General features: G+C 55.1%; 1 protein-coding gene across 7 annotated transcripts in view; it reads right to left on the minus strand.

Moving 5' to 3' along the window:
- Positions 1-24,828, minus strand: part of Chi (LIM domain-binding protein 2 Chi) — a 167,478-nt gene that overhangs the window by 70,877 nt on the left and 71,773 nt on the right. For 2 of the 7 annotated variants that reach the window (XM_011151125.2, XM_025299976.1), the window contains exons 1-2: positions 19,771-20,519; positions 17,229-18,738 (exon numbers count right to left, since the gene is read on the minus strand). The exons of 2 other annotated variants lie outside the window; for them this stretch is intronic. In XM_011151125.2, coding sequence (XP_011149427.2) covers positions 17,229-18,226 — 998 coding nt within the window. In that variant the 5' untranslated portion in view covers positions 18,227-18,738; positions 19,771-20,519. Of the gene's footprint in view, positions 1-17,228; positions 18,739-19,770; positions 20,520-20,557; positions 21,087-24,828 lie in introns of those variants that run through there. 3 more of the 7 variants (XM_025299979.1, XM_025299977.1, XM_025299980.1) reach the window with 3 other exon arrangements.

A 24,828-nucleotide genomic window follows, 5' to 3' on the forward strand; every position in this document is an offset into this window, starting at 1 on the left:
GTCGGGTGGAGAGAACGGAAAGAACACAAACTCGTGTGGTACAAGGATCGTGGTAAAAAAAAAACAAAAAAAAAGTCAATGAGACGTCGATTGAAAAACGTGCTCGAGCATATTGCAGTACCGCCGACTTTTTTCCCCTTCTCTCCCCCCTCCTGTCTAGCTCTTTTTTTCGAAATCAAACAGAATCCCGGCCTCGAGTTCGAAGGTGAAACACATCATCGCTCTCTCTCTCTCTCGCGCGAGAGAGACAAAGTCACAATTCACAGAGATAATAAGCGGATTAGTCAGCGATTCGCCGCGTTGCACGCCACGTTTCCGCCCGAGTTAACGAGAGCGATTAATGAAGGCTAATGCGACACGAGCGGCCACGCGCGCGTGTGCGAATCGCCACTCATGGCGCGCGTCGTTTGTCGCGGAAAACAGCCGGAAGCCTGATGACCGAGCGACCGACCGGGTGAACGAGCGAACGGCTTGGGGGCGGGAGGAGCGGTATGAAAGTTTGAAAAGCTAAGTCGCGCACTTAGAGAACTACTCTCCTCCTCCTCCGCCGCCGCCGCCGCCGCCGCCGCCGTTGCTTCTTCCTCCACGTGGCCTCCACCCCCGCGCTCTGGAAGCTTTAATCCCCCGTAACGTGTAGGAAGAAGAGGTCCGGCACGGAGAGGAGCTTTAGTATACGCGCGGATCTCGCCGAGCACTCGAAACGATCCTGTGCTCTTAGCGTGTGTTACCCTGCGCAACAAAGCGACGCCGAGCGAGAAAAATGCGACGAGCATAAGCGCACGCGGTTAAAATGTGATCGTTACACGCGCCGGATACAATTGGCGCACGGCGGTGTGTATCGCTGCCGCAGCAGGTCGGTAAAATTCGAGAGAAATAGAAACACACACATACATACATAAATGTACATACGTGCGCATGTACATCTTACTTTCGCCTGGAGAACGCAGGCGCGCGCGATCTCGTAACGAGGGCTCGCGCGAGAGCCCGTAATAAAAGAACGATTTCGAAATGTTTAATTCAACTACACCGCAGGAGGGTGGTTGGCCTACGAGCGCGGCCAGCGAAGGGTGGCTCGCTCGTTCACGGTGGTGAGCAAGACTTTTGATTTAATAGACGTGTAGCGCCGCGCGGAGGAGCGTGCGCTGTTAGTCCAAGCCAGGCGGCGGCGATAGCGTGGAAAAGCGAGGAAATATTAAAGGACAGACATCCCTCGCCGCCCGCGCGCCGTTAGAATTGATGTGTAATCTTGTACTTAGGGAGCATCAGCCGGGGAAAATATATCTATTACGATGACGCGACGTTAACGTTATATCGGGAAAGTGATATTCCGCTTCTTACCACGCCGCCGTCGCCCTGGCGCGCCCGTCTTTTTTCCGAGCCGAGGGCGGAAATGAGAAGAGAAGAGAGAAGAGTCGGCGGGACGGGACGATTGCGTTTCGTTTTGTAGCGGCCAATTTATCGTCAATTAACTATTCTATCTAATCTCGGTGGATTATATCTATCGAGTGCGAGGCGCGCGCGCGCGGTGGTGGTGGTGGTGGTGGTGGGTCCTAGTTTCGAGTTACGTGCCTCGTTGGACATCGCTGCAGCAGAAACATCGAATCGCCTTAGGGTGTGGTATAATAATACAAGGCGATTATGCTGATCGCCGCGATTCGCTATCGTGGTGGTTTTTCCGCGAAATCGCCGAGGTTCCCGTGAGCGAAATGACCGAGGCGGCAACACGCGACTCGGCCGGGCGCGCGCCGCGTCCCCTTATTTAAGCGTCGTCCATTGAATCCAGATCGGACGAGCACGCGCATCGACATGCACGAGACACACGATATATTACGCCAATATGCACCGCCCGTGTCCATACGATTACGCGAACATTATACAATGTGCTTGTAATTGCTAATGAGCCGATTCCGACGCGATTTCTGAAGTTGTAGGCGCGAGCGCGAGAGCGAAATTGATCGGCCGAGCCGCAAGACAAATGGTCGCGCGTACATTAAGTTCCGCCATTTGTCAAGAACGTAAGCGGAATGAACGCAATTGACCCGAGATTTCCGATTACTTTGTAATGAGGAGAGCGTCATCGGGAGTTTATCGGCCGCTCCGTCGGTTTCACTCGCTCTATCTCTACTCTCGTTTTCTATTTCTCTCGCTCGCTCGCTCTCCGCCTCTTCTTCTCTCACGTTCTCGTGTTAGGCATATCGCCCGACCCGCGGCGCATATTTAATAGAAACGGCTGACGCCTATCGAGCTGTCAATAATATCAAAATTGTGTACCGCGGTATTCCGCGAGTTAGCTACAAACGTAATTATTGGAATAAATTTGCATGACTCGAATCGGGTCGCTCCATCTCTCGATAGGTTTATTCCATCGGCGGGGCCCAATCACGGTACACGCTTCCAATGGAAATACGTTCTAATTGGTACAATAGGATGGGCTCGGGGGCTGTCACGAAGTTTATAAACTTTCCGCGTCCGCGCCGCGTGTATTAATTTCGAGGGAGTATTTTCAATTACGCTCGCTCCGGACTCGCGCTGCCGCTCGTGATTATTCAATCGAGGACAGAGAGTCACCGGCGAATGTAAGTCGGACGCCTCTCGGGCGCAATTTTTTTTTCACAAATGGGACACAAACATCTCGGGATACTGAGATCAAGAGTGCGCGCTCATTGTCTCACACGTCTTGTCTTCGCGTTACATCGTACCCATTACGTACGCGTGCCGCGACGCGGCATGGAACATTTGACAAATCACCCGTAGAGACAGACGCATTTTCTCTTCCTTCCATCTCTGTCGAATGTAAGAGAGAGAGAGAGAGAGAGAGAGAGAGAGAGAGAGAGAGAAAAAAGTGTTTCACATACCATAATCGCGCGGTAAAACAATTACTTATAATCGGGAAAGTCACTTTTGTAGCAAGTATTAATAGTCCGATATATTTATTGCATTGCAGCTATTACGCTTTTCTAAAGCAAGATATAGTTTCGGCTAGAAATTAGTATAATTTCAGTGAGCCATTTTTTCCCTCAGTGTACATTGCACGATTCGCTCTACTGAAAACTCGGCAACATTCCTTGCCAGCGCGACGCGAGTTTTCGGTCGACCGCGCAACCGACGGCGGCGGCGGCGGCGGCGGTCTCACCCTCGCGGAATGGCGGCACCGCGATTCGCGATTCCGCTGCAGCTCGGAGGCGGAAAAGAGCTAGACCTCACGGGAAACGTGAGACGGTACAACGACGATCCGCGGCCGCGAAAAGCAGAATGAAGATGTACAGTCTCGTGAATCGCGCCGCCGTGACCCCGAACACGCTGAGAGGATTAATCCTGCCGCGGTTGATCACACACGGCGCGCGCGCGCGCGCGCGCGAGACCCAACAACGAGGCGCTTCGACTCGAGGAGAGTGTGTACCACTCGAAGGAACTGGTTTTCGAAATGGACCAGCCTCGACCCACACACAAACCAGCGACGAAACCGTCTCGGGTCGAAGCGCGCGCGCGCGCACGCGATGATGACGCGAGCGAGAGCGTTCCTCGCCGTGGAGGAGAAAAGGGGTCGTCCTTCTCGCTCGAGGGGCCCTGAGAGTCGAATCGGTACGTGACTCGCGGTCCGTCGCTCGCCCGTAATTTCGCGGATAAGAGGCGCCGAATAAATCTCCTCGGCTTAGGCCGGAAACGACGTCACGTTACGACAGAATCGGCCGCTCCGTTAGCGGGACACCGCGCGTTGTAACGGAATATCGGCTCCTTCTTGGAAGCTACGACCGCCACGACCGCGTGTGTCACGTCTCTATCCTTTCTTTCTTGCTCTTGCTCTTTCTCTCTCTCTCTCTCTCTCTCCTCCCCTCCACGTACCAACGTGATCCTTGAGAATCGGTTTCTCACGGATTACGATTACGAAAGAATTATTCCGTACGATTACGATGGACGGACGCGAAAACGTGACATGATTTTCTTCGATCGACGGACCGATGATCGTTGCTGTGACACGCTCTCCTCGACTCCGGAGGAGTAGCCACCGTGTGGTGAATATCTCGCAAAAAGTCGCGAACGGTACGAGGAGAGCGGTGCGCGCAAGGAGAAAAAATACACGAGCTGCGCCGATTAATGAGCGGCGCCGCAAGGCGAAGTTTCAGATCAAACACGCTCGCGCGGAATAACGGCGGCGTATCGCCGCCGTTATTAGTCCGGAACGTGGAAAAAGCGCGGCGCACACACTCTGGGGAAAATTACGATCGAGCGAAACGTTTGCAGTTGAGAACAATGTTCTCTCGACGTAACTCGAGTGTTCGCGGCCGACAACAGCGGCGGCGACGGCGACGACGACGGCGGAGCGGCGCACCGAAAATCATTTTTTCCCGCGCGTGCGTTTTCGCTCGCGTTCATGCCCACCGACGTTTTGCAAGAATAATTGCACGCTCGCAATATAATTTATACCAGAGTCAGTGTCTCTGAAATTTATGCGCGAAGGTGCATGCAAGCGGCGGCGGCGGCGGCGGCGGTGGCGGCGGTTACGGCCGTTCACGAGACGCCGTGCGCGCGCGCGCGCTCGCCTTGAAAATGCACGCGCGCGCGTCCTCGCCTCGGTGAAGGAAAAGTGCGGCCGAACACGAAGCCCGACTGACTTTTCGTCGAAGTTTCCTTCGAGCCCGTCGCTCGAAGGGCTTATCCGATCCGACGGTCCGAACGACGAGCCACGCGACGTACCTTTCAAGGTGAGCGGGATTCGTCTTCCGAAAAAAAACACCGACGAATAGACCAGTGGAGGTCTCTCTCTCACTCGCTCGCGCTCGCGCGCTCGCTCTCCTCTCCCTCTCTCTCGCTCCTTCTTCTCTTCTTCGTGTCCGTATACGCTTCAAGTAGCCCCGAACGACGACGACGACGACGACGCGTACGAAGTTTTCAAGCGAGAGACCGAGAGTGTGAGATTTTGCGCTGTGCAGCGCGCAGAGCGTTCGCGAGAGCACGATGGCTGCTGACGTGATGGCCCGGTAGGTTCGCGCGTGCAAACGCGAAAAAAATGCAGAGTTAATAACAGCGAGTGAAAAATGCAGCGAGGTGGGCGGGAGAAAAAAAAGAACACGATTTATCTCGCGCAGCGACACCGAGTGAATTTCAATTTGGACTCGCCGATTACCGCGGCCGCGGCGATCTTATTATTTCGTAAAATTCTATACTTAAAGCTGCGCTCCCCCTGTCCGATTTAATTCCAGCTGAAATGCACGCCGCGCGCAATCTCGTTGCGCGATTCGACGTTCTGATTGCATTGTTAATGCGACAGCTCTTATCTCGACGGTCGCGATCGCCCGGCAAAAAGGAAAAAAGTTGGCCCCGGAGAGCTTACCTACACACACGACGGGCGCGGGAGAATTGTGAATTGTGATATTTCAAAATGATACGTGGACAGGAAGAAGGGGAGATATCTGCCTCCGTTCTGTTCTTACGGCGGCGCGAGGGTAAGAAACAATAAAAGAAAAATGAGCGCACGTAGCGCTCCCTGCTATGAAATGGAAACGATTATTCAACGCACTTCCTTCGCCAGTCTCGGCCTAAATATCGCGCGTTAATATACCGCGGCATCATTTCAAGCCGAGACTGTTGAATTTCCAGCTAAGAACTTCACAGCGTGCTTCGATCTCGCGGGACACAAATTACAAAATAATTAATTCAATCACTCGCGCGTAGAGAGAAGAGAGGTCGCGCGATGTGCTCGAAATCTCCTAAAGCTGGCTACTACGTGATCTCTACGGAGTGGCCCGAGAAAAGAGTAAATAATTAATTTTCACGGTTAATATGTAAGCTCACTCTGCTCGAAATCAATTACCGAGGTCCGCGCGAAGCAAGGTGCGAGCGGATCGTAAATATCAAAACGATTATCTCTCTCTCTCTCTCTCTCTCTCTCTCTCTCTCTCTCTCTCTCTCTCTCTCTCTTTCTTTGGGCGACGTCATATTCGGTTAGAAGAAAAAAAGAAAAGTATACACACACACACACACACACACAGAGAGAGAGAGAGAGAGAGAGAGGGGGGGGGGGGAAGGAAAAAGTGAGCGGGCAAAGAAGAAGACGAAGAAGGAGGAGAAGAAGAAGACGAAGAAAGATCGCGGCGGCTTTCGAAGCCGCCTCGGAAGATTCGCAACCGGACCTACTACCAGATCCGAGACGCGAGCAACCCGGTCGTAGAGCGCGAACTGGTCAAACGACATTTTCCACGTTGCAAGGTGCCTGCAATTTCTACCGGAGAGATGCATCCTGCCCGAGAGATGCGACGGTGCCTCGGCGGCAAACTCAAACTACGATCGACTTTGAGCTCGCTCGAAACTTCGATGCGCCATGCGCGGAGCTAAGTTCTCACAGAAGCCGAGAGAGGAGACGAAACAGTGAAAGAGAGGGGGGGAGAGAGAGAGAGGGAGGGAGGAAGAACACGAGAGACGGCAGCATCGAAGGATAGAGGTAGGTTGAGGTGAGATGGTTGGTAGCGGCGAAGGAGGCGGCGAGAGAGCGGTGGAAGAAGAGGCAGAGTTGGAGGTGTGGAGGAGGAAAGAGAGAGAGAGAGAGAGAGAGAGAGAGAGAGACAGTAGGAGGAGACGAGAGCGCGTGGAGAGAAGGTGAGAGAGGCGAGGGAGGAGGATTCGAGGAGCCGGCCTTGAGAACACGAACCACGGAGAGACTAGCGGAGGCAAAGTAAGAGAGGGAGAAGAAGGGAAACAGAAAGGAAGATAAGGAGAAAGAGAAAGAGAGATGAGAGAGAGAGAGAGAGAGAGAGAGAGAGACGGAGAGCAAGAGAGAATCAGAGATGGGAGAGACCAGGCGAGCCAACTCCAACGCGAACGAACTGCTTCACTGGCAAATCATTCGCGGTTCTCATCTCTCGGGCCGTGATTCTTTTCGAAATCGAGCAGAGCGAGGAAGGAACGCGCGCGCGAGGCGGAGAGGAATCCTCGAGTCATCGCCAGAGCCTCGCCAAGTCATCCGAGAGTCTCCTCCTCGAGAGCCCGCGAGCCGCCGCCGCTTTCTTCGAGTACTACCCGAGAGGGTAGTGGGATGACCGACGAATCGGACGTGACGCGGACGATACGCGTTTGGACACTCCGTCGATCTGGACGTGCCAGCGGATTCTTGACATTTTAAAATCTCGCGCATCGACGCAACCGACGGGATGCGTTATGCAATCTCGACGATGATGCAACAACGGCGACACGGCGAGCGCGCCACGATGCAGCAAGTCTCGCGACGTACGTCCTACCGCCGCCGCCGCCTCCTTCTCCTCCTTCGCTCGACCGTCGTCGTCGTCGTCGTCGTCGTCGTCGTCGTCGCCGCCGCCGTCGCCGCCGTCGCCGCCGCGTGACGGCGAAAAGTCGGCGATATTTAGGCTAATATTTTTTTCGCGCCACGCTACGTGCGCGTCGAAGCACGGTGCACGCACGGTGCGTCTTTTTCATTACGACCGACAAAGAGCGATGCAAATGTCAAAGTGAACGAGCGATTCGGGGCATCCGGCGTCACCGGTAACGGCCCCCGCGCGCGCGTGCGCGCGCGCGCGCACGTTCCACTCTAACTCTCGACCGATCTATTTTCGCCGCTTCCACGAGTGAAACTAGCGTGAAACTAATAGAAATAAAACCGAAACAAACAGTAAGCGAAGCCGTGATTAAAGTTGAACGATACGAAACCGGTTCTCGATATCATAAATGTCGAGAGAGGAGTGTTTACAATGTGTTCTCCGTGCGCAACCTGGCGCTCGCTCGCTCGCTCGTTCACCCGCGCGCGCGCGCGCGTCCCCACGTTGAGAACCGCTGGAACGTAGCAGACCGCGCGCTCTCGGCGCAGGTAGGTCGCTTGAACCCACGACTCTCTACGGAATATACAGACACTTGGCGAGGTCCGCGAGGTCGCGTGCGCTGCATTTGGACAGGCAGCGCTAATCTCATTATTTATAGCTCGCTATTTGATTTGCCGATCGGCCGTTATTTTCGACGCGACGACACCGCGCTACACCCGCATGATCATCATCTGCTTCCGACGACGAAGGCATCTCCGAGAGTCGCGCCGCAATTATTCAGGAGCGATTTCACACCGGATTTTATCTCAACATCCTATTTGCTCGTTACCTTCCATTTCAATAAACAATGTGTCGTAAGTAGAGCATACGCGACACACGCTCGAGACGTAACGCGCAGCGTTCAATCGCAAAAGCAAGCAAGCGTCTCGTCCCGAGCAATCGACGCGCGGTAACTTGTCTTCGTCCAGCGATCAACGACACAACATTCCGTCACTGGGAAACCTCAACAATCAACGCTCTCTCAACACACTTTGGATCTTCAGCCGAAACGATCAGGACCGTCGCACGCGTGGCACGTGTCGGAAGTGCCCCCGAGTGAGAATCTCATACTTTTGCAACGAAATTTTACAACTCCGCGAGATGCATCTCGCTCTTCACAAATCTCGAAATTCTATTGAAATTTCCAACGTCCACGAAATCATGAAAACAATAAATTTCATCACTCACAACACGGAGGAAGAGGCGGTAAACGATAAAAAGAAAAAAAAAGAAAAAGAAATAGAAAAAAGTGAAAAATTTGACAAAATTTGATGTTGGACGAGTTTAATGCTGAAGGAAAATTCCGCTTCGAGAAGCTACCGACTCTTGATCCAAGAATAAAGGATCTAGCCATTGTCGATGCACCGGACGTGTTTCTTTACCGCGAGGGCCGTCGTCGCACATCGAGAGATAGCCGCGCGTACGAAAATAAGCCGGCCGAATTGTCGAGGTCGTAACACCTCCGCCGTTTAATAGTGCGACGGGCTCGCGCACACGTCGTTTCTTTCGGCCGCAGTAACGTTAAGCAGAAGAGAGAGAGAGAGAGAGAGAGAGAGAGAGAGAGAGGGAGGGAGAGGTGACGATGTTAATCACGCGAGCCGGAGACAGGTCGTTAGGCGCGTTCGCAGCCGGGAGGAGATCTGGATGAACGTGGTGGCGATGGTCGAAACGCTTCTGAATGAACCGAGCGCGAATGAATAAACGGCGCTTTGTGCCGCGGCGTGAGAGACGTTACTCGCGCTCGGGCTAACGAAGCAGCGCCTGCACGCGCGGAATGCCGCACGCGGCATTTTATAAATAAGCGACCGCGCGCGCGCGCGCGCGCGCGCGTCGCGCATCGGCGGCTGGCATTAAGAAGAAGAGACGAGAGAGAGAGAGAGAGAGAGAGAGAGAGACGAGCGAGCGAGTCGATCGTTGTGCTTGCTTTCTGGCCCGATTATCGGAGCCCGGGGGGCGTGTGTATCGCGCGGAAGAGGCGCCGCGACGCTCTCTCGCAACATTGTCTCGTCGCAACGCTCTGTCGCCTGCGCGCGCGCGAACTACCTCTGCCGACGAGCGAACCCGGCGAGAAATACCGCCGGCACAATGAGTCTCTCGGTTTATTTATACGGAGAGCTGCGCACACACCGCGAATCGAATCGTGGCCAATGCGAGGGCGAACGACCGGCTGCGAGAGATTCTCTCCTCCGTCCGTGTTGCAGCGTCGCCCTTTATTTAACAACCCTTTCGTAGCAGCTAAGCGCGGAGATTGGCCGCCGCAGCGCGCGTCTCAGTCGGAGAGAAAAGAGAGGACTTTTTGCTTCCGCGAGAGCCGCGAGAGCCTGAGAGACAGAAATTCTCTTGGTTCGAGCCAGCTTTTCTCTCCGGAAACCGCTGCGGTGACGCGGAGAAGGTTGATTCGTGAGTGCCGGAAAAAGTCGCCGGTACTTGCGAGCGATCGATCTAAATTGAAACGACGACAACGGGGGACAGGGATCGCCGTCGAAAAATAATCAAGCGAATAATACCGGGCGTAGATCGTCACGCGTGACCGGCCACGTCGAGATGAGAAGAGGAGGAGGATCATCATCCCGGCAACGAGGAGAGATGGCTATCGCTCGCGCTCGCTCGCGCGACTCGAGGGGAAGAAGAAGCAGCGCCTCTCCTCTCCTCTCTCTTGCTCTCCTGTCGACGACGACAGGACCGATAGTGATTCAGAGTCGGTCGGCAGATATAAGGGATGTTTGCGCTTCACGTCCGAGAACTGCAACCCACGTGCAAACACGCGCCGCGCTGCAGTGATTCGTGGGGGATCTTCTTTAAGTGGGTGTAATCGAGGAACCTCTCTCGAGGCAACCTGACCCATAAAACTTCGACATACGCGCGCGTACATACATTCGTATGTGCTGCTCCTGTGCGTATGTATAGATCGGCTATCGAGTATCGGGCGAGATAAGAAGGCGCGGGAAGAAGGAGGGGAAGGGATCCGAAACGAGAGCGGGTCGGATAAATCAAAGGAATCTCTAACGTTCGTTGATCTCGGCGCCGCTCGCGACGTTTCACGCTGAATCTCCTCTCACGCGAGGCGATTACGCACGTTGGAATCATAATCGACCTGGCGTGTGTACATTCGCGAAACTCGATCTAAATCCGTCCGCGGCTGAACCGCGATCGCGTTTTGCCGGCCTCGGAGATCACCATCGAGTGTGTATCGGTGCGCGTCCCTCCCTCCCTCTTTCTCCCCCTCCTCCTCCTCCTATTCGCGATCCGAATCCGTAAGCGAGGTAAGTACATCTCGCGCATCTTCGAGGCTCGCAAAAATCGTGACATCGATGCGCTTTCCTGCGGCGATCGCGATGGGACAGAGAGGACAGCCTTCTAAGAAATTCGCAGCTCCGACGCGGAAATTTCGGGGACGCGACCGTGTTAATTAAATTAAAACTGATTACCCGGCGAATCCTAGCAATTTACATTCGGTGCGCTATTACACCGAGGCTTCTAATTAAAATAAACATAGCTTCGTCTGCCGAGTTTGCCGCAGCAACAGCGGCGCGGTGTGATACGACCCTGCGACGAGAAGAAAAGCTTGACAATCCCGGAGAGACGTTTGCCAAATTACACCTGTCCCCGAGAGACACCTGCATCGATGTCTCTAGGTAAACCATGACTCAGGAAGGGGGAGGCCTTCTTCCTCCTCTCACCATTCGCCATTGTCGTGCGTTTCGTACCCCTCTCCGCCCTTCGCGCCTTTTCCCCCTCAATGATTCTCGACGCTCGCCGACGTCGACGACGACATGTCCGACGACACTCGTTCGCGAAAGAACTCTTTCTCTCTCTATATTGACTTAGGTGCTCACAATACGTAACTTTGTTTCTCCATGAAAAAGCCGGCCTTCGATCGATATACCTCCTCCGTTGAGAAGCAACGGAAGAACCATGTGTAATCGCGGATATTAACGGAGATAGGGACGAGGGGGCGGGGGGACTCGAGGAGAATTTCTACGAAACGCGGGAACATCATCACTTATCCGTCTCGCGTTATCCGTGTCGTGCGGTGAGGTGGAAAAAAAGAGAAAGAGACGAAAACGGGCGGCAAGTCTTGTGCGCGTGAATTCGGCCCGAAATCGCTCTCGCACCGGCGATAATTCCCTTCCCCTATCGCGATGCGCCGCAACGTAATACGATTCAAGAATTTACGCTCACGCACCGCGCAACAAAGTTCGTACGTGTTTCTCGTCCGTAATTGGCCACCCAATTACACAGATTGAACCTGCCTGACGAACGAACGAACGAACGAACGAACGAACGGATAGACAGACGGGCTGCTGGCAGACAGACGGACGAGTTGGCTGTTTATTAAAAAAATTAACATCGACGTGTAACCGATACGAAGCGCTGATTGCATGGAAATCAGTATCGCCGTACAGCGAAGAAACGCGCGTCGCGCGTTTGGGCGTAGCGCGCAACAGAAATGCGTGCTACGACGTAGCAACGAAATCATTTCACCGGCTCGATAACTCTTTCGCCGCCCCGGCGACTGCTTCCGGCGCGATCCATATGCATCGTGCACACACATGTGAGCACGTGAGCTCCCCTTGTAGGAGGAGAAGAAGCAGGAGGACGATGAGGAGGAGGAGGAGGAGGAGGAAGTGTGCGCGCCGCGAATGCTCGCCTTGAACCTGCCGGGTCCGCGCGAAAGAGTTTCACGTGAAACTGGAACCGACCGACGATACGGCCTGATACGCTCCCTGCGCACGGCTTTATGCGCGACGACGACGACGACGACGACGACGACGACGACGACGACGATGCGTCTCTTCGCGTGCTTCCCCGGCAGAACGAACCTTTCTTCTTTCCATTCCCCACCCTCCTCGTCGCGCGACCTCGATATTTCCCTTCGAGCCGACCGCCGAAAAAAATAAAAGAACCAGAAAGTCCAGCGGCTTTTTCGCGCGCCTAGCGCGACATCGTCGCTCGACGAATCACGTATTCGACGCGAGGAAAACACTCCGTCGCGCCGTGACGGGTTCTAATACGTAAATGCGATAACTGCGGACATTGTCACGCTTCTTGCGCTTGACTTGCGCTCCGACACATCGAGGCTTCCGCGCGATACAAAAAACGACGAGGTGGAATTTCGCCGCGCGGAGTCGTTCTCTTTGGTGGTGGAGAATTCGCGCGTAATTTCGTCGCGCTGAAAAACGTTTTAATATCGCGCCTCTAGAGAGTTATCGCACGCACACACGCACATACACAAAGGTGCTACTGTACTACAGTCATTTCCGCAAGAATGAAAGGAATTTTTCGAATGATTGAACACCGTGACGAATTAATCCAGCAAACCGCGATAAATTCGCACCTCTAACCAACGGCAATTACTCGACTTTTAACTGGCGACAGGGGGGGAAACGGCTCCGCGCGCGCGCGCAAATTCGCATGTGCATTCGCCGGTCGTGCAGCGTTCGCGTTGCGTGCACTTGACGTTGCGCGCGCCTATATAGAAACACCGCACCACACGCTAGTCCCGCTCTGGCGGACTCACGTCGGCGGAAAGCCGCCGCTGGGAAGACGACCGCACGCGGTGTCTCGCGTGAAACTGGAGTTTCGCGACCGTGTCGCCAAAACAAGTGGAATTTCCTCGCATCGAAGAGTACGGCCGTTAATGCCGCTCGTTTAATTGCGGAGAGAGAGAGATACTTAAACCGCACAGATAGTCGCGGCGCCAAACAGCGTGTAATCTCGGCCATTCCAAGAGACAAAGGGGGAGGGAGGGGGAGAGAGAGAGAGAGAGAGAGAGAGAGATACTAATTTATAACAAAAGTCTGTACTGGCTGCGAATCTAGAAAAAGGTTCGGTCAAATTAACGCGACGATGAACGAAGCAAAAAACGCGTGATGATTGTAGGAGAACGAATTTTCGGTTCTCTTATGAGCCAGACGTTTTTCCTCTTGTGGACAAAATCAACTGCGAACCGTTTTCTCCGAGAGACGCGCTAATTAGCGTATGCATACGTTCGCGATCGACCCGACTCGATAAAAATTCGATCGGATGTCGCTCTCCTCTGCGTTTACTCACAGGCCGGAGATTAAATACCTTTGGCTATTGTAAAGATACAAATTACGCGATTTCATTGTAGCGAGAGAGCACGCTCGCTCCGCTCTTGTGAATTTAAGTGCGAGGTATATACGGGACCTGCTGTTACTCAATCTTTAATATTAAATCACTCCGTAATTACGTCTCGATTTAAATTTCAAAGGGAGACCGGAGAAAGAGAGACCCTCCCTCGCGAGTACGAGCGCGAACATCGCGAGAACCTCCATCCTCTTCAACCTCGCGCGCAGTAAACTTTGCGAGCGAGCGAGCGAGCGAGAGAGAGGGAGAGAGAGAGAGAGAGAGAGAGAGAGAGAGAAATGTACTTTCCTCCTCTCTTGGGTGCTCAGTGCAGAAAATCGACGTTACGAGACTCCTCGCGAGCGCGAGCGCGAGCGCTAGGTGCCGATTCGCTTTGTCGCGAGGCGATCAAGGTCCTTCTTATCCTACCGAGAGGCCGCGATAAGATAAGCTCACCGACGGCGCTCGGTACTTCCGATCGTGCTTTGAGCGCGCCTCGCTCTGGTATTACTCACGCTATTCACGAGAGCGTACAATTCATTTCGCGCGATTTCGCGCCCGCGTTCTACGATTTTTCTCCTCTCCCGCTGATACTTCTTCTTTTTCGTTTCGTGTCGTCGTGCGTAGTGCGCGAGCGTGCACGTGAATCCGGTGTGATAAATATAGCTTTTTTTTTGTTTTACGACGATATTAATGCGACACGAACGCGCGCGCGACGCTGTCACGACTCGTCGTGCCTGGTCTGTTACCTTCGCTGTCGTAGAATATGTTTGTACACGTGCTCGTAACGTTTTGCAGCGATTACGAATTTCGAGAGGGAGAGAGGAGAGTGACGGAGAGGGAGGCGGGATGGAAGATGGTAGAGCGCGCGCGCGCGCGCGCGCGCGGTCAGGCCGGTTAGGCCGCTCTGCAGCGTTTTATCCGACGCGTCATCGCTCGACTCGCGATAACGCCGCGTGTGCGCGCTTCATTTTTCTGGCCTTTTTCGTTTTTACCGTGCGAATTTGTAACAACTCTCGCGAGAGCGTAATCTCGGCGCGTAGCCGATGCGAATGTACGAATGATGTAACGCGCCTCTCGGTACCGCCGAGGAATTTCAGAACGGGAGCATCAAGGTTGCGCGCAATCTATCGAAACCGCGCGCGCGCGCGCGCGCGCTTCGCTCCGGAAGGACAAACGGGATCTTATCTTTATGTAGGAAATAATGAAACATTATTCGCAAGAGCGATCGGCTTTATATAACAGCGATACGTGCGTGTGTAACTGTCGTCTCGTACGCCGCAGAGAATCGTGTCTCGCGACCGTCACCGGCGTCTCGCGTGTATCGATCGCGAGATTTCGATCGTTCCTGCTCGAAGATCGCGGAACTCGCGCCGCGCAATTCGCGGGTGGACAGGCATAAAAAATCTGGCGGCGAACGGAAAACTCACGGGAAGGGAGGGAGGGAGGGAGGGCGAAATACACCGTCTTCCCATCGTCCCAGCGCCATCGCGTCTCGGTGACGACACACCGGGTTTTCCGTTCTGTTACGGAGTTACGCTAAAGGAAACTCAGTCAAGTGTCGCGTGAGCTAACCCGAGCGGGACTCGACTCTCGACAGTACACAAACGCGGACTATCTTTCTTATCTGCCAGCACGTGCGCGTCGTAGCCGTAATCTCGCTAGATGATATTAGCTGTAGCTCGACTCGCGCGGATGTAAGCAAATTCTTCCAGAAAGAAGCTCGCTCGCGCGCGCGCGCGAGTCAAGTCGAGGTACGACGTTGGAGAAGGGTACGTTGAAGAGAGAAGTTGCGAGCGCAAGCACCGAGAAGTAGCAGCGCGTCACTCGTGATGCGAATGTAGCAGGGTGGAACGCTTATGTTAATGAGCCCGCGCGATTAGCGAGCGGAGAGATGACGTCGAGGCGATAGAGACGTCCAGACCGGATGCGAAGAAGGCCGCGGACAAGAAGGACCGGATAATCGCCGCATCGTGCTGCGCGTATAACGTATGCCGTAGGCGACTATCGACGGACGGGCTCTTAACCCCGTGGCAGTTCCTTTCCCTGCGCGAGTTGGAAGTTGCGCCCCGTCCAAAAGAGAAAGAAGTCGCACGCCTCGCGTAGGTACGTGCGTGCATATGCACACCTGCGCGCGCCATGGGCGCGCCTCCCACCTGCGAGCCACCTGAGAGACACCGAGATATCGCGCGAAGACGACGACGACGACGATGACGACAAAACAACACACTTTCGACGCACCTGACCTGACCGCGAACGTACGTACCGTACTTGACGCGCGGCCGAGATAACGATCTCCTTCAATCCGCGGACAGTTTCGGCACAAAAAGACGAGATTTCGCGCGCGCACGACCATCCTCCTCCGCCATTCTCCGCTCCTTCCGAGGATTCTTCCTCGTGCGTGCGCGTGGGGGGGGGAGGGGAGGAGGCCAGCAGCTTGAACGAGCGAGCGTGAGCGCGCCCCAATTTTTGGCAGACCCATCGGCCGATTCTGATCGTTCCGTTTAACGGCTATTATAAACCCGGCCGCTTGGCAACCGCGCGCTCGAAATTAATCAACGACGCGCGCGATTGGCAAAGTGAGCCAATCGTGAGAGCGCGAGAGGAAAATTGTCTCGGCGAAATTTTCAGGGTGCTACCCGCCACACATTGTGTTCTCAACGACGCGTCGTCGCCAGGCCAGCGCGCGAGCGCGGCAACGGTGACCAGGAAGATCCTGGTCGAGCTACGATAACGGATTCTCCGAGTATACTGTTACTACGCCTGAGAGAGCGTGCTAGTGAGCGACTACCGGCCGATTGGCACGGAACGAAGAGAGTATCGAGCCGTAAAACAATTGTCTAAAAATATCCGCCGTAGGAAAAAAGCTCGTCGGACTGTGATCGCGAGTCACGGAATAACATCGAACCGATCTCGAACAACGAGCCGCGTATAATCCTAATTTAATTTCGTTCAAGATACTCATATTTCTCTCTCTCTCTCTCTCTCTCTCTCTCGCTCTCTCTCTCTCTCTCTCTCTCTCCCCCCCTCTCTCTCTTCTCTCTCGCGTCTCGCGCTTGAAGAGAAAGGAAGGGAGGGAGAGATCGACGTCGCACCGAAATATCTCTCGGCGATGGCGATTAATCGTCGCTCGCAACATCGTTCACGTCGCGCGATTGTTAAGCGCACGAAGCAGCAGCGAATTACACGGAAAATAACGGCAACGGAGTCGAGGTTCGGCTCGGAAGATTCCCTCAACCACGCGATACGGTTTTTCGTAAAACCTCGCGTGACACCCCGCGCGCGCGCGCGCCAACCGTCTTCTTCCTCTTCCTCCGCCTACTCCTCCTTCTCGCTCCTTCTCCTGCCGCGCGCGCGCAGCAGACGCGAGAAAAAAAGTTTGCATACGTCTTCGCACAAAGTTTCGCCCCGATTCACGAGACGCACGTGCGAGTGTTGTTTCGCGTGACGGCCAATTGTTACGGCCGATAACGTGCGCATAACGACAGGTTGGTGTCGTTTGTGTCGCGCGTTTTACACAGGTCGTCTCAAAAAGCCTGCGCGCGCGCGTCTCATGCGAGACGCGAGAACAAGATCGAGGCGGTGTATCAAGGCAGTGTATCAGGGGAGTATATTTGTTTCTTTTTCCCAGAGTGGCGATGTTAATTGCACGCTGCGAAAGATAAAGTGCGCGGAAAAGCAGCGCAAACGGCATCTGACGGCTTCAAGGCTTATTCGTCACGACGGGATGATTCTCTCTCATCGTCTGTCGCGGGGGAAGCTGTCTGCGACGGGGAAGCGACTCGCCGCGCGCGCGCCGCTTCTCTCGTACAACGAAATCTGTCTATTTACCTGAAGTAAGGCGATCCGAAGGGCGAGCAATAGAACGGATCGTGCGGCTGCATATGCGGCTGTCCAGGTACCCCTGGTCCCTGAGGGTGCGCGTGCGGCCCCATCGGGCCAGCGGGTCCAGGCCCGCACATGCCGGGTCCACCTTGAGGCTGCATACCGGCCGGCCCCATCATACCGGCCGGGCCCATCGGATGGGGCGCTGGATGGTGCGGCGAGCCGACCATGTGAGGTCCTGGGTGATGGGGATGAGGCGAGGGCCCGCCACCACCCATGTGCGGGTGAGGAGTGTGGGGAGAACCGCTCATCATGCCGTGAGGCGGCATCGGATGAGGACTCGGCGACGCGCCGTTCAGATGGGGTGCCGCGCTAACACCACCGTGCGGGGTAGGCGGGCCGCCGTGCGTCGGCGTCGTGGCTGGCTGCGGCGGCGGTAAGCTCGGCGGCCCGGTGGGGCCCGTGGCCGCGAGCGGCGGCAACGGGCCGTTTGCCATGTTGTTGAGCTGCGTGAGCGAGGCCGCCGCCGATGCCATCGCCTGCAGGGGATTCGTGGCGCCGCTCGCTGTGTTGATACCTAGGGCGTTGTTGCCGAGATGGTGGTGGTTGTTGGCGACGTTGCTGCTGCCGCTGCTGCTGCTGCTGCTGCTGCTGCTGCTGCTGCTACCGCTGCTGTTGCTGTTGCTATTGCTGTTGCTGTGGCTGTGGCCGTGGCTGTGGCTGTGGCTGTGGCTGTGGCCGTGGCCGTGGCCGTGGCCGTGGCCGTGGCCGCCGCCGATGTTGGGGTTGACGCCGATGTTGTTGCTGGCGGTGCTGTTCGCAACACCGCCACCGAGGGATTGCAAAGACGGCGGCAGCGGTGGCGAGCCGGCGGGGGGTGCTGCCGGGCCCCCGAGGCACCGGCCCGACGGACCGGGGGCGGTTACGCTGCTGGGTGCTACCGGCACGCCGGTGTGGAGTGGGATTCCACCTGGAGGGCGCTGTGCCACGCTCACGGCCGGCATCACTCCCCCCTCCACGACGATCTTCACCCTCTCGCCTCGAACTCTCGCCGAGGTTTGGACTAGAGTAGTCGACTAAGCGCGTTCCTCTTCTCCGTCTTTCTTTCTCTCTTGCTCGTTTCTTCTTTCACGATCTCACTCGCGCTCACCCTCTCTCCCTCTCTTCTCTCTTTTTCTTTCTCACTCGCCGATAATCTCTTCTTTCCTCTTTTCACCCTCCCCTTTTGGCGTTGCGTGTATCGGATGTCTACTACTTTCTTCCCGTTTCTCTCTCTCTCTCCCTCTCTCTATCTCTCGCGCGCGCGCGCGCGCGCGCGCGCACTCCTCCGTGGTTGTATCCTCTGAAACTTGGGACAGCGCGATCCTTTTCTCTCTCGGCCGTAAAAAGTGTCGAGAACCACTGCCGTTCTATCCGCTCTCTCACAATCCTCTCTCGTCCTGTCTGAGCGTCTTCTCAAAAACGCGCCAATTTAATCGAGTCTCCTCGAGAGCGTTCGCAGCAAACGGCTGAAAGACTGGAAATTTTCTCAGGGTCGGCCGGTCGAAAGATCGGCGGCAATCTCTCTCTCTCTCTCTCTCTCTCTCTCTCTCTCTCTCTCTCTCTCTCTCTCTCTCTCGCTCGCTCGCTCACAAAATATCCCGTTTCCCCGATTCCTCCGTATAATAGGGACGTTATGTATCACTACGCACTGCGTAGACAACGAGCGTATCCTCCGGCGTAAAAACGAGGAAATCCACTTGTTAGCCCTGCGTGCAGCACATCGGACGGAAGGGGTATCGTAGCGGACGTTACGGACTTTCTTATCGCGTTACGCGCGGCCACCCTCGCGCGGCCACTCCTCCGCCGCCACCTCGTAGGGAATTCGCGCGAGCCGAATACCGGCGAGAGATCGTGATTATCAGTCACACGTACGAAGATGTCACACACACACACACATACACACACACACACACACACACGCGTGTTATATTCGTCCTACGCGCCGAGAAACGGCCACCTGTTCGCGTCCTGACTCGCGAGGAGAACTTTTCCGTGGAGAGAGAGAGAGAGAGAGAGAGAGAGAGAGAGAAAGGAAGAGGAAGAGGGACAGAGACAGATACAGACAGAGAGAGAGAGAGAGAGAGAGAGAGAGAGAGAGAGAGAGAGAAGCGGTTCTCTCTCTTTCGTCTCTCGCGTGATCACCACACGTCGCGCGCGCGGTATCGCAATCTCCAGCGCACAGAAGCTGGCCAAAAGCGATTGCGATCCGTCGATATATCTCTTTCGGCCGACGAATCTTCCTCCTTCGCGCCGACTCGCGCGCGCGCGCGCGAGCGGACGTCAGGTCGCACACATGTACACTCACGCGTGACGACGACACCAGGCACACATACACGTGTAAACGCACGCGCGCGAACACGCACCCACACACACACACATACACACACACACACACACACACACACACTGCCTGCTCGCGCGCGGTGTGAATTCGGGCCGCCGCTCCTTCTCTCTCCCAACTCGACACGCGTCTCCGCGCGCGCGCGCGCGCGCGCACGCTGTTTACCTTTCCGCCGTGACGTGCGTATGCACGAATATAGACGACGAGTACACAGCACCGTTCTCGCGTGTTCCGCTCGCCGCGCGATTACGACATGCTAGGCACGCAATCGCCCGGCAAAAAAAGAGGGAGAGTTAAAGTTGCCACTGGCCAACGGCGACGACGACGGAGCGTCCGCTGCGGGCACGTGGCCGTCACGTCGTCGGTGTCGCGTCTAAGTGCAGCATCTATACGTCGTGGATGAGCGTTTGCCGTTGTCGCCATTCGGCCATCCCCGCCGATCCAATAGCGCGTCTTTCTTTCGTTCCTTTTCCTTTCCCCTTTCTGCCCGCGCACAGCACAAGTCGTGAGACGTTGAGTCACACACCTACGCCGCGCGGATCGCCGCGTAGCAATGTCACACTATTCTAAACAACGTGCCGCCCGGCTGTCTCTCTCTCTCTCTCTCTCTCTCTCTCTCTGTCTCTCTCACTCTTTCTCCCTAACGGGATCCCCGCATCCCTTAGTTCTACACACACGCAGCCGCCCTTCTGCCCCTCTCAGTCGCCACTCGGCGACCCGAAAACCAAGCCGACACGAGCACGCCGTCGCTGCTGGCCGATCGTCTGTGTGACGACGACACGAGTCGGCATTCTTCCCGCGCGATGCGCGCTCTCGGTGATTACGAATCTGCAGCGAGATACGCCGTCGATCTCTATCCTCACCACGCACTTCGCTGTGTGTGTGTGTGTGTGTGTGTGTGTGTGTGTGTGTGTGTGTGTGTGTGTGTGTGTGTATATATATATATATACACCTGTATTATATACACGTAATGCGCGTGTACATGTGTGATGTTTGCGTGTGTAATGTATCAGACACGCCGTAGCCCCCCCCCAGCTGACTCGTTCGTCGGCGCGTTCTTTTACTTGTCGTTGAGCACCACCGCGAGAGATCTCGCGACTCACAACTCCTTCTCTCTGGCGGAGGCGGAGTGCCGCGAAGACGTCGCGCGCGCGTTCGTGTAAAGCAACTATGCAAGCTGCGGTATCACTATAGCCCCCCACACTCCCGTCGTCTCGCCGCGTGAGAAGGACGCGCGCGTTCTCACACTTTCGGCGCACACTCTGCCGCTCTTTGCGTTGTTGCGACGTATCCCAAACACACGGCGCGCTCGGCGACGAAACGGACGACGCGTGGCCGGCGCGCGTGGAGGAGAAGAGAGAGCGCGCGCGCGTTGGCACCGCGCGCTGCGCGTCGTCACACACGAAGCCACAAACACGACGAGAGCCGCACGGGACACGGTACCACTCTCTACGGAAGCGCTCGCGTTACTGCGGACGCCGCACGCGAAGGCGCTGCTGTCGCCTCGCTCGAGGACGCTGAGAGGAGAACGCTGGGGCGGGGGGGAGGGGGAGCAACGCGCGGCCGAGCGCCGAGCGGCGGACGAGTGGGGCGGGAGAAGATTGTGAGGTCGGCGCGGAGAAGGCCTCGTTGGGACGTCAGGCGGGGATCACAGGCGGTGTGTGAGGGAACCTCACGCGCGATGCCCGCGAGAATGAAGAGAGGAGCTGGAGGGGTGCCACGTGAGCGCCTCTGACGCCCGGCGTCCACGCAACGGACGCGCTCCTAATCTCACGTGTTATACCCGGCGAACTCTTTCGGGACCAGAGAGAGAGAGAGAGAGAGAGAGAGAGAGAGGAGCTTCGCGGGGGTTGCGAGAAACACCGAGAGATACGTAGCAAATGTTACCGGCGCGGTGCTGCATTCTTAACAGTCGAATGTTAAGAGAATATTCGACTGTGATTGGTGAATTCCTACGACTTGCGACTTGCGTTCTGCGTCTTGCGACTAATGTAGAACGGGCTTTAGGTGCGAGCTTGTGCTTGCGCGCGGAATGAGTGCGAAGGAGCGAGTCCGATGTGGATTCGAGGTGAAATCGCGCGACCTTCTCCGGGTGTTTTCATCTTTCCCTCTTCGTCCCTTCCGCGGGCCGGAGAGTGCGTGGCGTCAAGCCCTTTCATCGCGCATCAATGACGTTAATCGTTGGCGAGACGCGCGCGATTTTCTCCGTCTCGTTTTGATTTTCAGTCGATCAATGTGGACTGACGCATCGTACGGAAGTATCATTTTTCTTTCGTAATCTATCAGGAACACAGACGTAGAGAGGGAGGGAGGGGGGAGGGAGAGGGAGGGAGAGAGAGAGAGAGAAAAGTCGCACAAGCGGATGTCGCGAGTTGCGCATTAAGCGCGATCGTGTTTGGGAAATTCGAACGTACGTACTCGCGGCCGAGATGCGGCCGCGTAACGAGATCCGGAAACGCCGGTATCCGATTCTGTTTGGTAAATTATTGCTCGCGAAGGAGGAAGCCGTGTCTACGAGCAAAGTCGGCGGGGGATCCGAAGTTTCACTTTCCGTGTGATTCGAATCGCTCACCCCTCCATCTTCTCCCCCTTCACCTCTTCCTCCTCCACCGTCTCCGCTCTCCCACCCTCCCTTCCCGGCTCCTCTTCTACCTCGCGCAAGGATTGATTCGAGGGTGTCCGCTAGGATCACCGTAGCCCGGAAATCCGATTCATCGTAATCGGGGTCAAGTTGAACGTATTTGTACGGCGCGTGAGGAAGAAGAATGACCCTTCGTCGTCTTGACATGCACCGACGTGCCGAATTGACCAATCGACCAACGCGCGTAAACACGCGCGCGCGCACACACACACACACACATGGCCACTAGGAGATACCTCGATAGTACCTCGGTGATTCACCGTACATTTGCACAATTCTATATTTAGCGCGTTCGCACGCTCGACGATCTCGGAGTACAATGAAAAATGCTGGAAATCCGAAGGAAACGCCAAACCATCGCCGCCCCAGAGGGCTTCTCCTCCCCCCTGCGCTCTTGCGCACATCGATTTTCTTGTCGGCCGGAGCAGCCAAGGCGCAAGCGATGAATAATAATTATTTCCGTTTAACAACGATGTTGGATACATCGCTGTTGATTCGTTGTATTTAGCTCAAGACGGAGAACACTGCCGTGAAATAATTTTACAAAAATGGTCAAGGCCCAAAACGAGGCGAAAACTCTCTTGGCGATGACACGCGGCGAGACGTATTTGAAATGGATCGGCTGGAAATCCGCCGATTTGCGCTAGGAAAATCGCATTTTACCGGTAAGCACCGGATATTTCCCCGATACTGCGAAGATTCTCGTCGCTGCTGACAAGCCGCGTCATCCGCAAGAACCGGAAGATCGTTTCTCTCCGAAGAACGCGAGTCGATTTCCGCAGCGGCGCGCAATTTCGATTTCTTTTCGGCGCGGCAGCAGCGCCCCGCGAATAACAGAATCGCACGCGGGCGATATCGCTTTATGCGTGCGTATTCGCGATAATGTAAAACAAACAAATCATTCTTCGATACGCGCGAGACCACGATAGCTACTCACACACGTTCGAATTAAGTATTTCTCGCGGTCCAAAGTCGCGCGCGCGTTGAAATTCTATCGAGAGACTAGAATATTGATCTACCGCGCCGGCATATATACAGCGGAGACGCACGCGGCTTTAGGAAACATAGCGCGCTAAATTCCGGCCGTGCGATAACGACGGAATTACCATAAACTCCGCCCTTTCGATCGCGAGAAACGAACGCGAAAATGTCTCTTACTGCGCATCTTTAATGACGAAATGGGATGAAAAAATGTCCAGTAATTGGTCCACTCTTGTACGGACTCAAATATTGCCTATTATTCATCTATTTATTCTCAATTCGTTTACCGGCTGCTGAGCTTGATTTTCCATCCGTACGCTCGATCAGAGAAGGAGAGAGAGAGAGAGAGAGAGAGAGAGAGAGAGAGAGAGAGAGAACTCTGGCGCGTCCACGCGAACAGACCAAAAATCGTGCAGCGCGCACGGTGGCGCAAGAAAAGCATCGCCATGTTCCGAGAGTTGCGAGACGTTAACAAACGAACTCGCTAACAAACATACTTGATACATGCGTGATATATGCGTGCGCGCAATACCTCCTATCTCCGATCTGCCGAAACAAAGTCAAAGTTCGCGCGCGTGCGCGCGATCCGCTTCGTTTTGCGGTAGGTCGTGCATGCGCGCACATTCGAAATTATTTTCAATTAATTAACGGCCACGATATCGCGGCCGCGGCGGCGGCGGCGACGGGTGCGATGTCCAAGCAGCAGTCAGGGAACGTCCTCATAAGTCTCGTGTCCGCGATATTCGTTCAGCGCGCGACGCATTCGCGAGCGAAGGACCGCGCGGTGACTCGCTAACTGGATTAACGACGTAGTAATTTCGGATTAAAAGGTAATCGACTTCTCGCGTCGCGGGAGCCGTCCTCGCACTCGGCTAAGGGAACAGTCATCCTGCGAATCGCCGTCCGGCGAACAGCGGATTAAGGCGAGTGGAGAAAGAACGGGAAAGGCGGACAATTGTAGAGAAGAGAGGCGAAAGGGGGTGTAGATCCGCAGTTTCGAAAAAAAAAAAAAAAAAAAAAAACAAGAAAGGAAAGCGCAGTTCCAACGTCACTCGCGTCCACTATTCGATCACGCTTCGTTCACTCGCGCACTTCGACGCTGATCGTTCAACTTTGACCGGCCATTATCGATGATGCCCAATTATCGCGGGCAAAACGACAAGACGCGGCGTGAAGTTTCGACTGCGAAACGTCACAACAGCTTTCTCGAGAGCTGTTGCGCGACGTCATTTTTTTTCCCTTGTCCGATAAAAATTTTCGAGAATACTATCACATATAACTAATCGGTAAAAGACTGATGAAACTGCACGAAGCTGATCTTCATGAGTCCTGACACGAACACCTAAGTGTTGGGGCATCTTAAAGTCTAATCAAGTAGAAACTCAGGTAAATGCCTCAGGTACAGAGACAAGAAATATTGTCCGACTGCAAGGAGGAGAAGGGGACGGGCTATGAAATAACCTCCAATTAAGCTAGGAAATTCCACAAGCGTCGTTTAACGGACGATACCTAATGATAATTTTTCGCAGTCGACGTCGCGCTTTACACGCGACGAATTAACATTTTTACGCGTTCAACGAATGACACACATGCTCATCTCT

Source organism: Harpegnathos saltator, unplaced genomic scaffold (assembly GCF_003227715.2).
Source record: "Harpegnathos saltator strain DR-91 unplaced genomic scaffold, Hsal_v8.6 scaffold31, whole genome shotgun sequence".
Taxonomy (NCBI): Eukaryota; Metazoa; Arthropoda; class Insecta; order Hymenoptera; family Formicidae; genus Harpegnathos; species Harpegnathos saltator.